This window comes from Salmo salar, chromosome ssa20 (assembly GCF_905237065.1).
Source record: "Salmo salar chromosome ssa20, Ssal_v3.1, whole genome shotgun sequence".
NCBI lineage: Eukaryota > Metazoa > Chordata > Actinopteri > Salmoniformes > Salmonidae > Salmo > Salmo salar.
The window spans coordinates 28,117,265-28,133,179 of record NC_059461.1 but is presented as its reverse complement, the minus strand read 5'-3'; the positions used below and the strand labels follow the sequence as shown (position 1 = coordinate 28,133,179).

The window sequence follows — 15,915 nt, the reverse complement described above, 5'->3', positions numbered from 1 at the left end:
AAAAGCAGTTGTTTATTTTGGGGGATGCCAGGAAGCAAGAGTGACAGGAATGGGGGGATATAGACCCCCTAACAAGAGCAGAGTGGCGTTAGTGAAGCTACTGTGTGCACGGCCAGGAGGAGTGGTAAAGTGTCGTTCCACATCTTCACACTCCCCTGCCCTGAAATTACACCTATCCTAAGTCTCTCTCTTAGCAAAAGGAAAGACACTGCCCTCAGACACATTTTTAACCCGTGCACCAACTAAGAGGCAGGTTGCGTTCCAAAACGAAGCTGTTAATGTAATTTATGCAAGTACAGCCAAAAAAAGTGTGATCACAGACAGTCAAGAGGTCAAATCTGAATTCCAAGCTATCATCAAAGCCGTATTAACTAATAACTAAAGCTCAGTGTTCAGCCCAGATTAATAACCACTGTTGCCTCCATGACAATCCATGCTGATCAATAGTTAAGCAATTTAAACAGGCTGATCTGTTGGGGTGACAAAAGTCTGTCATGGTCATTGGGTCCTCCTATGGCAGTGGTCTTTATGGGGCCTGGGGTTGGACCCTTGAGTGTTTGTTCAGACACCACGGCATGGCATGGCGAACTGGCCCAGTGGGTTTCCCGTTAGTGCTGCAGTTTCAGGATAGTGACAAGGAGCCAGGTGTCACAGCTTCTCTAGCACGTGTCAATTTTCACACACACTGAACCCTCATGAACAACCCCCTTCTGTTCCCCACCACACACACAGAACCCTGGTGGTCAGTCCATTGTTCAGACAGTCTAGTGGGCTAATATTGATTCAACACTTTATGTATCCTAAATGTTGTTTCCCAATGTATAGCACCCTTACTTTTATTGGTACAGATTCCCACAGAGAGAAAAAAAGATTGATTGACAGTGCATAGGATGTTGTGCATTATTGAATTCTGACAGAGGAGCAGACCTTGGTTCCTGCTTGGCAAGTAGGGCATCTGGTTGACACTCCTAGTGGCTAGGCAGAATGAAGTGCTAGATTACAATTTGGGAAATGTCTGCAGGGCCCTCTGGTGTGTCATTGTTTCTTTGTTCTGACTGAACCCGATACCCGACTTACTGCTAAATAACTAGTTTGACAGAGTTTCACAGCCAGGTAATATCACAGTTGCTTAAAGGCTAAATGTCCCAATTTATATTGGGATTTATCAGAATATGTAAGCACCCATTTAACTGAATTCTCTAAATAACAAAGTCATGAACGTATCACCTCTAAAGCATATAATGGATGTTTAAAAAAAAAGACTGGAACCTACTGTAAATAATCATAGGTCTTGTTGTTCAAGATCTCCCATTTACAGCCAATATGAATCATAGGCTGCGTTTAGACAGGCAGCCCATTCAGATTTTTTTTCCACTAAATTGGTCTTTTGACCAATCACATCAGATCTTTTCACATTAGACCTGTTTCAGAGCTGATTTGATTGGTCAAAAGACCAATTAGTGAAAAAAAGATCAGAAATGCACTGCCCGTCTAAAAATCAGCCATATAGGCCTACTGCTTATCACGTGCATACAGACAGTGTGGCTTTTGGATGAGAGGAAGGACATTGTGGTGTGTATTGATTACTGCTTTCCAGGCTGTTGGTTCTGGAATGTTATTAGTTGCAGGAGGGAACTTCCTGAAGAATTCCACAAATGTAACTCCTGCAACACTACAAACACAGGACATTTACCGCTTTGCGTCACAGAAGAATGGAAGTGTGCCAGTGGATGTGTAGCCGCGGTGCCGATGGCTTCTGATGGATGTGAACAGTGACATCAAGTTCAAAAATCATCTAATGGCTTCATGTACATTTAAAATGAAATGTTTCAGGAAAAGCTGGAATTGTAATTTAGAACTCATAGTAACGATATCGTCTTTTATTTTACTGTTACATTATATTACCAGTGGAATAACCATTTGTGGGTCATTCATTTTTTCTGTCAGATACCATGGGGAGCATGTATTGCAGTCAGCAACCCATTTACCATGAGACTAATGACACTTGCCAGATTACCGAGAGTGCCCGAGGGTTTGAAAGAAGCTATCCTGTGATTCTGGAATACACATACCAATTCTATTCACACTGGTTACTTTATAGGAAACAAGTCTACTATCAAATATATGTTTTCTTTGCTTTATTTCTTCTTCTTACATAGTATGTGAAAATGTATTTATTTTGTCTCAAAACTTAAACAAAGGTGACAAAAACATTCCTTTGTATGACTATCTGTAAAAATGTAAAGTTTTTTGAAGGCAGTATTTGAAGAGAGGTGAAGGATGGGTAGCCCATGATTAGGGTGATTTGAGTGTCAAAATAATTTTAAGGAATGAAAACAGTTGTATTGAATCTTTACCTCCACACCACTCCTCTGGGGCAGTCTTTTTCAGTGTTGCTGCTGGGTTCACAAGAGAAAGGCAACAGACTACCTTTAAGCAGTTTTCACAGTAACAACACCACTGATATTGAAAGTTAACACAGCAACTAATGGACACATCTGTAAACACATGGTGACAATATTGTAGCGAGTCTGGACAGGGGATTGGCTGGGCCTCTTCTTTAGCATCATGGTAGTAAGTGAAGTTGTTTCACATCCCTCTAGAATGCTCATTCCACCACCAGTTAGATGTCCATTTCAAACTGTGCATCATCCCCTTCACAAACAAAAACACGTGTTCATTTATTTCCTACTGACCCCATTTGAAGAGTCTGACAGACAATACTTACCGTAATTTCCGGACTATTAAGCGCACCTGAATATAAGCCGCACCCACTGATTTAAAAAAAAATAATATTATTTTGAACATAAATAAGCCGCACATGTCTAAGCCGCAGGTGCCTACCGGTACATTGAAACAAATGAACTTTACACAGGATTTAATGAAACACGGCTTGTAACAAAAATAAATAGGCTTTAACGAAACACGGCTTGTAACAAAAATAAATAGGCTTTAACGAAACACGGCTTGTAACAAAAAAATAAAAAATTAGCAGTAAGCTTTAGTTGTCTTTTTGCACTCAGTCAATTCCTCACACTGCTGTTTCCAACGTCTAATCATCGACTCATTAAGACCAAGCTCCCGTGCAGCAGCTCTATTTCCTTTTCCAACAGCCAGATCAATCGCCTTCAACTTGAAAGCTGCATCATATGCATTTCTCCGTGTCTTTGCCATGATGAGGGTGACAAAATTACTACCGTAAATCAGAATGATGGCAAGTTTGAGAGCACTCGATTTAATCTAAACAGTAAACAAAAAGGTTGTTTGACCTTAACCCGTTCGGCAATTTCATGGGTCTAATGAAAGCTTCATGCCGCCAAAAAACTGAGCACGTCACAGAATGTGTTTTTTTGTAGATTTTTTTTTTGAAAGTGGGTAAAATCCATATATTAGCCGAGTCATTGTTTAAGCGGCGAGGTTCAAAGCCTGGGAAAAAAGTTGCGGCTTATAGTCCGAAATTTACGGTACATAAGGGCAAATATTGAAACCTGAAAATTATCCAAACATTGAGCTTCCAGTAAATCTGAACATTTTGTCTCATTAAATAACATATTTTCCATAAAACAAATTGATTTCCTATGACTGTTTTCGGGGATGTTTTTTTGTTTTGTTGGCACAGTAATATCTGAAATACGAGTAAATCGTTTTCCTGCCTGACTGGATCACGTTCTTACCAGTGCTCTTGTCAGCAGGTGCCGCGATATTGTTGTTCAGTGGTTCTCCGTTATGGGCCTTTACATTGATGATGTGTTTTGAGGGTGGGCTGGTGACCCCTGGAATGTCAGGGAGAGAGTACGGGGGAGTCCTGGCCAGCGGGGAAGTGCGGCACTCCAGCAGGAACTGCCGGTCGTAGATAATTCTTGTACCTTAGGTGAAAGGAGGATAGGGGTAGAAATGTTCAATAAATAGTGATGCAAATGTTACAGATCAAACAGGAGCACAATCCCTCCATAGCACTCATCCTGTTCCACAGTCCTATTTGGTTGAACACCCCCTGCAGTGAAACCTCACACACTCTTTCATACTTTTCACAACAGGTGTTTGGATATTTTAGAACACTGAGAACGTGTGAAGTGAAAGCCCTACATAAATAATGATAATAATAAATATAATACATTTATGTACTTTTAATGACAAAATAATCTCCAAGTGCATAAATCAACATACTGCCCCAATGATTTGATATGCATGTTTGTGGCTCAAAAAAACTAAAACTAATGGCATCAACAAATGGATCAAATTGCAGGGATTGCATGAATCCTTAAAATATATATGGTGCAAAATGGTTCTGTTTGTACTGTCCTCTGTGCTGTTCTGTCCACAGGGTAGTCAGTCACTGATATCTGCTCACCAAAGGGTGGTTCAAGGCAAGCTAGCCTACATATAATCGGCCAGCTGCGTTCTGTGCCAGAATTTCCCACATTACTGATGAGTGGCCTAAAAGGACAAACCTCAGCAAAAAGGCAGAGGAGTAACCCGTGGGAGCCCTCCGTGCATTACCCCTCCTGTTAACCTTGGACTAATATTAGAGCAGGAAACTGAGCTCTGTGCGTCCCAAATGGCATCCTATTCCCTATATATGGGCCCTGGTCAAAAGTTGTGCACTTTATAGGGAATTAGGGGTGGGAATTGCAAGGGACCTCAGGATACGATATTACAATACTTAGGTGCCGATTCCTAATTTATTTCAACCATTTGATGTCCATGATGTACTAAGTGCCTTATTGAAGAGCGATGTAAAAGAATCCACTGGGGCTCACACACTTGATCCCCTTTTGCTGCAGCTTTCTGCCCCACTTATTGCAGAATCATTAACCTATAGTTTTAACTTGACAATTGTTTCTGGGGTTATCCGTAAGATCTGGAAAACAGCACAAGTCTTCCCCCTACACAAAGGCGTAGATCCTTCTGAATTGGATAACTACCGTCCAATTTCCAAGCCATCTTGCCTTGACAAAGTCCCTGGCCAACTCTCTGCCTAGAACGGTTTTAACTTCTCATTCTGTTCTTAATGAGCACCCATCTGGTTTTAGACTTGGACATAGCACTGTTTCAGTGGCTACAATTGTCTGAGATGATGTGCTATGTTGTTTAGATCATAAAAAAGTCATTGCGCTGCCTTATTTATTGACTTGTCAAAGGCGTTTGACACAGTTGACCATTTCTTACTTGTTCAAAGGTCTGAAATAGTTCTTGAACCAATTGCAAGTTGCCTATCTAACGGTATCAAATGTACTTTCTTCAATATTCCGAAAGGTGTGCCGCATGGGTCGATTTTGGGCCCTGTTCTCTTCGCTATTTATATAAATAATATTTGTCTGTTAAAACCTGTAACATTCATCTCTACACTGATCATACAGTTATTTACTCCTGTGCCCTCAGTACAGCAGGCCATTCATGATCTTCAACTTTGTTGACTCAATTCAAAAATTGCTTACTGATCTTAAACTAGTGCTAAATGCTAATAAAACCAAATATTTTTTGTTCTCTCGGTCTCGTAATATTGACCGCGAGGACCTGCATATTTGCACATTGAAGGGAGCCTAAATTGAGCAAGTTCCCCAATCAAAATACTTGGGTATTTTGATTGACAATAAGCGCTCTTAAAACACACATTGAAAAACAGTCAAAAAAAGCAGAGAAATAAGATTGGTTTCTTTTCTAGTAATAAATCCTGCCTCACTTTGGAAAGTAGGAGGAAGATTGTTTACTTGATTATGGTGATATCGTCTACATACATGCGGCAGCCTCTGTTTTAAAACCTTTAGACTCCTATCACTCGGCACTGTGATTTATCACTGGAGACAATTTTCATACACATTACTGCATTTTTTATAGTTCTGTTGGCTGGGAGTCTGACTACCAGAAGGGCTCAGCATTGCCTACTTTTTGTATTTAAAAACGATTCTTCAGAATCCCCCACTACCTCGGCTCACGTATTAATTGGAGATCCAGCAACTTTCAGACCTGCTCTCTGGACTGTCTGGTTCTGGAGGACCCATGGGTCTCCACTGAGCTGGGGATTTGACTCGCTGGTCTCCATTGGACAGTTTAGAGCCATTTTGAGGGAGATAATATGTGATAGTTGTGTTTGTTTTGATTCATCTTGTTGTATTGAATTGTGCGTTCATGTTCACAAGGCTCCCTTGAGAATGAGACCCTGGTCTCAATGGTGATCCGTCTAAATAAAAGTCAAACAAATTCATCATTTTATATTGCGATTCTCACAATTCTATATGTAATGTGATACTGTGATTTTATTGCGATTCGATGTTCCAAACAAATTGCTCTGTCTGCTGCAGAGGGACAAGAGACAGCCATGAGAAAACAAGTGTTCATCAGTCATGGAAATAAAAGTGCTGAAAACAAATTGGCTCCCTATTTGGATAACAAGCTTTGAAGGAAAAAATACTGTGGTTTTGGTGCAAAAAATAATATTGCAGTATTGTCAAAACGATACATTGTCAAAAATAATATCCCAATATGTAACTGTATTTATTTTTTCCCTCATCACTATAGGGAATAGGGTGCCATTTGGGACACTCACTGGGAGTTAACCAGCTCACCATGACGTCACATGTCAAGAAACAAATGTCACTATAATTCAGGAAATTAGTAGGAACATTTTTATCCATCATATCTTGCTTGTTATTGCATATTTTACATATCATTCAATGCATTTAAAATGCTAAATGCTTTGAAAGTTCTAGGAAACTATAAGGGTCTCATTTGTTAATAGCATCTTGTGACAGAGGGTTCGTGCAAAATGGCTGCTGCTGAAAGAAACTGCAACATGATCTGGCAGGTCCTGCTAGTGCGTTAATCTCTGAATCACTGTTGAACACCGCCACCAACACTTCAGCTGTGACCAAGTGAAGAGGGAGGAAGTGAAAGGCCTTGTGTGGAAACATTTAGTGCTTTCCTGGATCCTTGGAACGTCCCTACCCTAAACCATAGCCGTTTGAAAATGTCAATTTCAATAGGGTTCCATCAGAGTTGTCACAAGGATTCTGTTTAGACTTTTCCGTGAGGAAATGCTTTAAAAAAAAACATGACAGGCAACAGTGTCCTAGCCTACATATTCATAATTCAATTCACAATGGCATGCAATCATGCAACAAATATGTTCTCTGGGACTACTTAAAATGTCAGATACTTTTACTTTGCAATCCACTCTAGTCTCTACCTGCTTGCTATACCTGCTTCACACGATATGAAAGGACTCCTGGCAGTTGTTGCACAGATGTAACCACACATGCATGTGCATATAATGCATCCTATCAATACAACAAGTGGGGCGGCAGGCAAGCCTAGTGGTTAGAGCGTTGGGCCAGTAACCGAAAGGTTGCTGGATCGAATCCCAAGCTGACAAGGGAAAAATCAGTCGTTCTGCCCCTTGAACAAAGCAGTTAGCCTCCTGGGAACAGTGGGTTGTCATTGTAAATAAGAATTTGTTCTTGCCCGACTTGCCTAGGTGGAAACAAAAGTTGATGTGTCACAGCTCTCTTGGGCATCTACTGTTTTGTGTTTTTATTATCGACATACCTAGCCTTAAGTAAAGCCTGTGTCCATGTCTGCAAATGATTCAACATTATACACACCAGCAAACACAGATAATGAAATAATTGCAACCCTAAACAATGAGTTGTTCAGTTTTAGAATGGGTGACTAGTCCTAAACATCTCCCAAACAACAACCATTGTATTTGGTGCAAAGCATTCCTTAAGTTCGAATGTGATAATGAATAATGTGGCCGTTGTGAAAGATGAGTAGACTAAACTGCTTGGTGTTACCTTAGACTGTAAACTGTCTTGGTCAAAGCATAATGGTTCAATTACAACTCAATGGTTGTAAAGATGGAGAGAGGTCTGTCTGTGATAAAGAGATGCAGGCTCTAGTTCTATCTTATCTTTATTATTGCCCAGTCATATGGTCAGGTGCTGCAAAGAACGACCTAAGAAAGCTGCAGCTGGTCCAGAACAGAGCATCCAGTCTTGCTCGTCACTGTAATCAGAGGGCTAATAGCAATACTATGCATGCCAGCCTCTCTTGGCTATAAGTTGAGGAGAGACTGACTGCATCGCTTCTTGTTTTTATAAGAAACATTAATATGTTGAAAATTCTCCCAAAAATGAACTTACTCCACTAGGGGTCTTTTCACAGACCCCAGGTCCAGAACAACTTCAGGTAAAGTACTTTTTAGAGCCATGATTGCATGGAACTTCCATCTCAGACAGCCCAAGTGAACACCAAACATGGTTTTAAAAAACAAATAAAGTAACACCTATCTGACTTCATTACACTTGTATGTAAATGTTAACTGGTATGTATAAGTTATGTATGTAGTGTTCGGTCAGCACATTATCTGTTTTTAAACATATGCATCTCTGTTCTTGTCTATTATTGTTATGTTATATGTGGACCAAAGAAAGAATTGCTGTGGCTTTTGCAACAGCTAATGGGGATCCTAATAAAAGTCTCAAATCCTTGAACGCATGCAATGTTGCAGACGCCTGTCATAAAACAGAATATGAATTGAACCTATATAGTGCACACCTAAACTCTGATCTAGGACAAAGCTGATAAGTCCATGTTGTCAATTAGGTCTAATTATAGGTAATCATTATAGGTAATCATACCCATATCCCTGCCCTGTCCGTTTTCATTTAACTTAATTAAAATAGGGAAAACGTGTGATTTCCATTGCATAATCACATTGGTCATTTGCTGGGACGGCAGGTAGCCTAGTGGTTAGAGTGTTTGACTAGTGACCGAAAGGTTGCAAGATCAAATCCCTGAGCTGACAAGGTAAAAATCTGTCGTTCTGCCCCCACTGTTCCTAGGCCATCATTGAAAATAAGAATTTGTTCTTAACTGACTTGCCTAGTTAAATAAAGGTTTAAAAAAAACACTCAATCTATTGTTAACATGCTATAAACCAGGGGTTCAAATAATCAAAGCTTGAATCATCTGCCTAGTGTTGCAAGATCTAGGGCAGAAACCAAACCGGGGCCCCGGGACCGAGTTTGGGAAACCCTGCTGTAACCTACAGACATTAGCTGTAACTACTACCAAACTAACTAGTTAGCTAACATCTGTGTAGCTAAATAAGCCAAGTGACGATCTCTCATAGCTATGTTGTAGTTGTCTAGAAGTTACCACTACTTCCAGTTATTAGCTGAGACAGCCGATTGAAGCAAGATTCCTACTGATATCAAGTCACACCAGCTCGTACATGATGATGACCGTGGTGGTGTACGAAAAGTTACACTAACGCTATTATAGTTAGTTAACAAGCTGATGCAAACAATGGCACGCTATCAGAAACAAAACAAAGTCACTGGGGAAGACATGAGCATGTTGCAGGCTGAAGTTAAAGCGTTTGTCAGTGTACAATACTGCACCGCAAACATTTTGCTAGAGACATTTGACTGCTAGCCTTGTCATTTGTCTAGAGATTTGACAACCCATCGAGGTTGTATTCGGGGCACCTGCATAGTTCGAACACATAGTAATCAGGCTAGCAATCGAATCATTTCCCGTTAAGTTACATATGCCATATAACACAAATATATATAGTTCTATAAAGGCTAGCTACTGTTACCTCCAGGAGTTATGATGAACGGAGTTCCTCCGGGGGTTGTGGAGTAGTCGTGGGGCATGTGCGTCGCGTCGTTTATAGTCACCCATCTGGTCGGAATGGACTTGCTAGTAGTGGTTTTCTGACAGCCCGAAGACATTTTCAAAACACAGGGCCGTTTTCTAATATCTACAAATTAATCAACGTAAAGATCCTGGACATTACACTTTCGTGGTTTTCTCAGTTCTTTGCTTTGGTTCAATAGCAAACTAGCTACTTTCATTAAATAATAAGTACTAATGATGTTAACTAGTCACACATTCCTACACGCAAACCTAGCAGAGGCGAGGTTCTTTATTAAAGGACTTTAGCACACGTTCTTCCAAACTCACCCTCAGCACTCACTCATTGATATTATATCGCCCCCCACTGTTGGATGGTGTTGCTTCTTAGATACAGTATATCGACAAATGTCCAAATTGGAAAAAAGCGAGTGAGCCAAACTGATTTAGGCATCAATCAATTCAGTGTAATAATATGATACTGTTAATCAGTGTGTCTGTGTTCTTGAAAATGCTAGAAACATTATAGTCATATGATGATGGATGCAATGCACGGTGACCTATTCAATATCCAGAGCTATTACTGACATAATAAAACTTTCATAATAATACAACCAATTTGTCACTGCCAGATCTGCTCTCTACCATGTCCTACTGTGAAAGAATACCCCAACTGTGAAAACTTTACAGCCATTGAAAAAAAACAAGCTCTAGGCCTATAGGCCTACTAATCTCATACAAACTCAAACACACACAGGGACATTTCATTTCTTTATTAATTTTGTAAATGATTTGAGCTGGTGTACAGGGTAAATTATCTATAGATGTCATCGGATTTCATTTGATTAAAAGGATTGTACATTTATATATGTTTTCCGTATTTGACCTCTTCATAACAATAAAAAAAAGCAAACAAAACAAGTTAAAATACCCACAAGACCCCTATTTTTCCCAGGTTTCAGGCATTACCCATAACTCAACAGTCTCTTGGTAGCTATGATGCCAAAAGTACATCCATAACATTACTATAATCCTGTTGACAAGGGTGCATAGCATTCTAAGTAAATATAGATTTTCATATATTATATATATATTCATTTATATTAAAACATTTGCTGTGCATGTGCGCAGTTGCATTCCTAAGTTTTGAGTAATATGCTATTGCGTTAATAATGTCTTCAATACATTCTAAAGGAGTATATGTGTTCTCTAGTTTTTGCAACAGTTAATATTTTTTGCATGAACTTGGTTTATGTCGTCACCTCCATAGTCCTTCAGTTCATGATATTTTCACTATAACTTTGAATAAGTCTAAAGTCCTATCCACTCCTCCCTCTCATTGATTCCTCCGCTCAACCTGTCACTGTGTGGAAGGAAGCCTTAGAACTGGCTCAATCTCTTTTTGGTTTTAGGGAGCAGGGATGGAATGGGGGTGGGCGGTGTTGAGGACAAATGCTTGTCATCTAAAAAAACCTAGCAAATGAAGCCACCATGTATTCTCAGAGAGTTGTCTAACTAACGCTCTTCCCCCATAGCCCAGTCTGCTTTCCCTGTCGACCCCGTCGACCCCCCCGCAGAGGGAGGGATAGATTCTCAAAGCAAAATCCTGAGCTGAAGATCTGTTCTCTTTCTCTTGCTCATTCTCATGTTCTGATTATGCATGGATGGGTATTGACTTGTGAATATGTATGCATATATAAGAGTGTTCAGTTTTATACAGTTTCTTTGATAAACAATAACAGATCCTGAGTTCCGTAGATAGACTCAAACGGCCTGACATCTAGCCTTCCTACTCAACTAACATCTACAGAGCAACACCTTACATTCATTATCTGTGGCTACAGAGGCGGATAAAGCATGGACATGGAGATCCATTTACATGTATAGGTATTATTATTGCAGAGTGTTGATTCATATACTCGCTGGAGTGTTTGTGACACATTTTCCTTCGATATGAGAAATGTAATGTATTAGATCAGTTACAGTACAATGCCAAGATGATCTATACATCTAATATGATGTAGGATGGTATAATGTACTGAGGTAACATTACTGTGACCATGTTTTGTATGAATTAGGTTGTGGACTGGAGAGCCTCTTATGTCCACCAGTAGTGTCATATCACCTTCACACCCATGCTGATTTACCTCCCTCAACCCTGCACTGTCATTTGTCAAAACTAAATGCTGTTATACTGTGTCAGTCTCAATTGTACTTACAATCAGAGGACTCATCACATGCACTCACACACTCACCATTCAAATGTTTCCTTAAAGTAAAATATGAATGTCATTAAGGCTTAAATCAACAATGAGTGGACACTTTTAGCTGTTTTTCAGTGTTGCTACATTCCCTTGATGAGTTTGAAAATGAGACATTTGACAGCTTGCATAAAACTCAGGGAATGGCTGGTATGAAGATTCCTTGCCCCCCCCCTCAACCTTCAAACACACACAATCACACACAAGCCAAACATGGTTGGGACTGGGATAAAAACATATGGATTAAGAGAACTCTCAAACAACCCTAACCAGTTACTCAGTCCACTAACTTGTCTCCTTGGTCTACTTTACACAACCAAAACTCTTTATGTTCCATGCAGGTCAAGTGGATAGCAAGTGGGTTACTCGGGTTCTGGCATCGCTCCTGATCAGACAGTACATCGAAGGTCAAAGTAGTGAGGGATCAGGGGGATCATAGTACACACACACACACACACACACACACACACACACACACACACACACACACACACACACACACACACACACACACACACACACACACACACACACACACACACACACACACCTTCAACCAAAGTTATTGCTTTCCTTTAAACGAACATCCAACAATACATTTCTGATGGGAAACAGGGTAGGGTTGTACAGACATGAGGAGGGGTGAGAGGAAAGGAGACAGGTTTGGGGTGGATTTGTGTGGGCTCACAGTTGTGGGGTCAATATTACAGTTTTTTATCACAGTGATTGGTGGCTGGCTGTCTTCGCTACACTTCTGAGAGTTGCCAACAAAACAAACAACACTTACAATCCCAACACTTACAAATGTCAGTAGCTACGTTCCTCTCTCTGGCTGACTCTCACCTGTAACCAGCTTAACCAAAGCTACATTATTGCCTATGGTGGTCAAGTTACTTATTTACCCTTATCGAATGACGGGTAGGTGCTGAGATGATCTGTAAACTCTTTCTTGGATATATCCTGTGATATCAGACAGAAACACTGTCGCTGTGTGACAGACACAACAGAGGGGAGATGCTACATGAATTATTAGTAAACCCTGACCCCTGCTGGTAGAGGACAGGACAGCTACATCCACATCGATAGGGACAGGACAGCTACATCCACATCGATAGGGACAGGACAGCTACATCCACATCGATAGGGACAGGACAGCTACATCCACATCGATAGGGACAGGACAGCTACATCCACATCGATAGGGACAGGACAGGACTACTACATCCACATCGATAGGGACAGGACAGGACTACTACATCCACATCGATAGGGACAGGACAGGACTGCTACATCCACATCGATAGGGACAGGACAGGACTGCTACATCCACATTGAGAGGGACAGGACAGGACTGCTACATCCACATTGAGAAGGACAGGACAGGACTGCTACATCCACATCAATAGGGACAGGACAGGACTGCTACATCCACATTGAGAGGGACAGGACAGGACTGCTACATCCACATTGAGAGGGACAGGACAGGACTGCTACATCCACATTGAGAGGGACAGGACAGGACTACTACATCCACATTGAGAGGGACAGGACAGGACTACTACATCCACATTGAGAGGGACAGGACAGGACTGCTACATCCACATTGAGAGGGACAGGACAGGACTGCTACATCCACATTGAGAGGGACAGGACAGGACTGCTACATGCACATTGAGAGGGACAGGACAGGACTACTACATCCACATTGAGAGGGACAGGACAGGACTGCTACATCCACATCGATAGGGACAGGACTACTACATCCACATTGAGAGGGACAGGACAGGACTGCTACATCCACATCGATAGGGACAGGACAGCGAGGAGGACAGACAGGACTACTACATCCACATCGATAGGGACAGGACAGGACTACTACATCCACATTGAGAGGGACAGGACAGGACTACTACATCCACATCGATAGGGACAGGACAGCTACATCCACATCGATAGGGACAGGACAGGACTACTACATCCACATCGATAGGGACAGGACAGCTACATCCACATCGATAGGGACAGGACAGGACTGCTACATCCACATTGAGAGGGACAGGACAGGACGGCTACATCCACATCTATAGGGACAGGACAGGACTGCTACATCCACATCGATAGGGACAGGACAGGACTGCTACATCCACATTGAGAGGGACAGGACAGGACGGCTACATCCACATCTATAGGGACAGGACAGGACTGCTACATCCACATTGAGAGGGACAGGACAGGACGGCTACATCCACATCTATAGGGACAGGACAGGACTGCTACATCCACATCGATAGGGACAGGACAGGACTGCTACATCCACATCGATAGGGACAGGACAGGACGGCTACATCCACATTGAGAGGGACAGGACAGGACTACTACATCCACATCAATAGAGACAGGACTACTACATCCACATCGATAGGGACAGGACAGGACTACTACATCCACATCAATAGAGACAGGACTACTACATCCACATCGATAGGGACAGGACAGGACTACTACATCCACATCGATAGGGACAGGACTGCTACATCCACATCGATAGGGACAGGACAGGACTACTACATCCACATCGATAGGGACAGGACTGCTACATCCACATCGATAGGGACAGGACAGGACTACTACATCCACATCGATAGGGACAGGACTGCTACATCCACATCGATAGGGACAGGACTACTACATCCACATCGATAGGGACAGGACAGCTACATCCACATCGATAGGGACAGGACAGGACTGCTACATCCACATTGAGAGGGACAGGACAGGACGGCTACATCCACATCTATAGGGACAGGACAGGACTGCTACATCCACATCGATAGGGACAGGACAGGACTGCTACATCCACATTGAGAGGGACAGGACAGGCGGCTACATCCACATCTATAGGGACAGGACAGACTGCTACATCCACATTGAGAGGGACAGGACAGGACGGCTACATCCACATCTATAGGGACAGGACAGCGCTACATCCACATCGATAGGGACAGGACAGGACTGCTACATCCACATCGATAGGGACAGGACAGGACGGCTACATCCACATTGAGAGGGACAGGACAGGACTACTACATCCACATCGATAGGGACAGGACAGGACTACTACATCCACATCGATAGGGACAGGACAGGACTGCTACATCCACATCGATAGGGACAGGACAGGACTACTACATCCACATCAATAGAGACAGGACTACTACATCCACATCGATAGGGACAGGACAGGACTACTACATCCACATCAATAGGGACAGGACAGGACTACTACATCCACATCAATAGAGACAGGACTACTACATCCACATTGAGAGGGACAGGACAGGACTGCTACATCCACATCGATAGGGACAGGACAGGACTACTACATCCACATCGATAGGGACAGGACAGGACTACTACATCCACATCGATAGGGACAGGACAGGACTACTACATCCACATCAATAGAGACAGGACTACTACATCCACATCGATAGGGACAGGACAGGACTACTACATCCACATCAATAGAGACAGGACTGCTACATCCACATTGAGAGGGACAGGACAGGACTGCTACATCCACATCTATAGGGACAGGACAGGACTGCTACATCCACATCGATAGGGACAGGACAGGACTACTACATCCACATCGATAGGGACAGGACAGGACTACTACATCCACATCAATAGAGACAGGACTACTACATCCACATTGAGAGGGACAGGACAGGACTGCTACATCCACATCGATAGGGACAGGACTGCTACATCCACATCTATAGGGACAGGACAGGACTGCTACATCCACATTGAGAGGGACAGGACAGGACTGCTACATCCACATTGAGAGGGACAGGACAGGACTGCTACATCCACATCAATAGGGACAGGACTACTACATCCACATTGAGAGGGACAGGACAGGACTGCTACATCCACATTGAGAGGGACAGGACTACTACATCCACATTGAGAGGGACTGGGGGAGTGCAGGGAGAGGTGTAGGGAG

The 15,915-nt window shown here is 42.3% G+C and overlaps 1 protein-coding gene across 1 annotated transcript; it reads right to left on the bottom strand.

Moving 5' to 3' along the window:
* Nucleotides 1–2,123: 2,123 nt before the first annotated feature.
* Nucleotides 2,124–9,977, bottom strand: LOC106580340 (eukaryotic translation initiation factor 4E-binding protein 2). Its single transcript, XM_014161250.2, has 3 exons — nt 9,605–9,977; nt 3,675–3,866; nt 2,124–2,655 (listed from the first exon to the last, which is right to left on the bottom strand). The coding sequence occupies exons 1-3, from the start codon at nt 9,738–9,740 to the stop codon at nt 2,624–2,626; spliced, it is 360 nt and encodes a 119-aa protein (XP_014016725.1). The 5' UTR covers nt 9,741–9,977; the 3' UTR covers nt 2,124–2,623.
* Between the last annotated feature and the right edge of the window lie 5,938 nt (nt 9,978–15,915).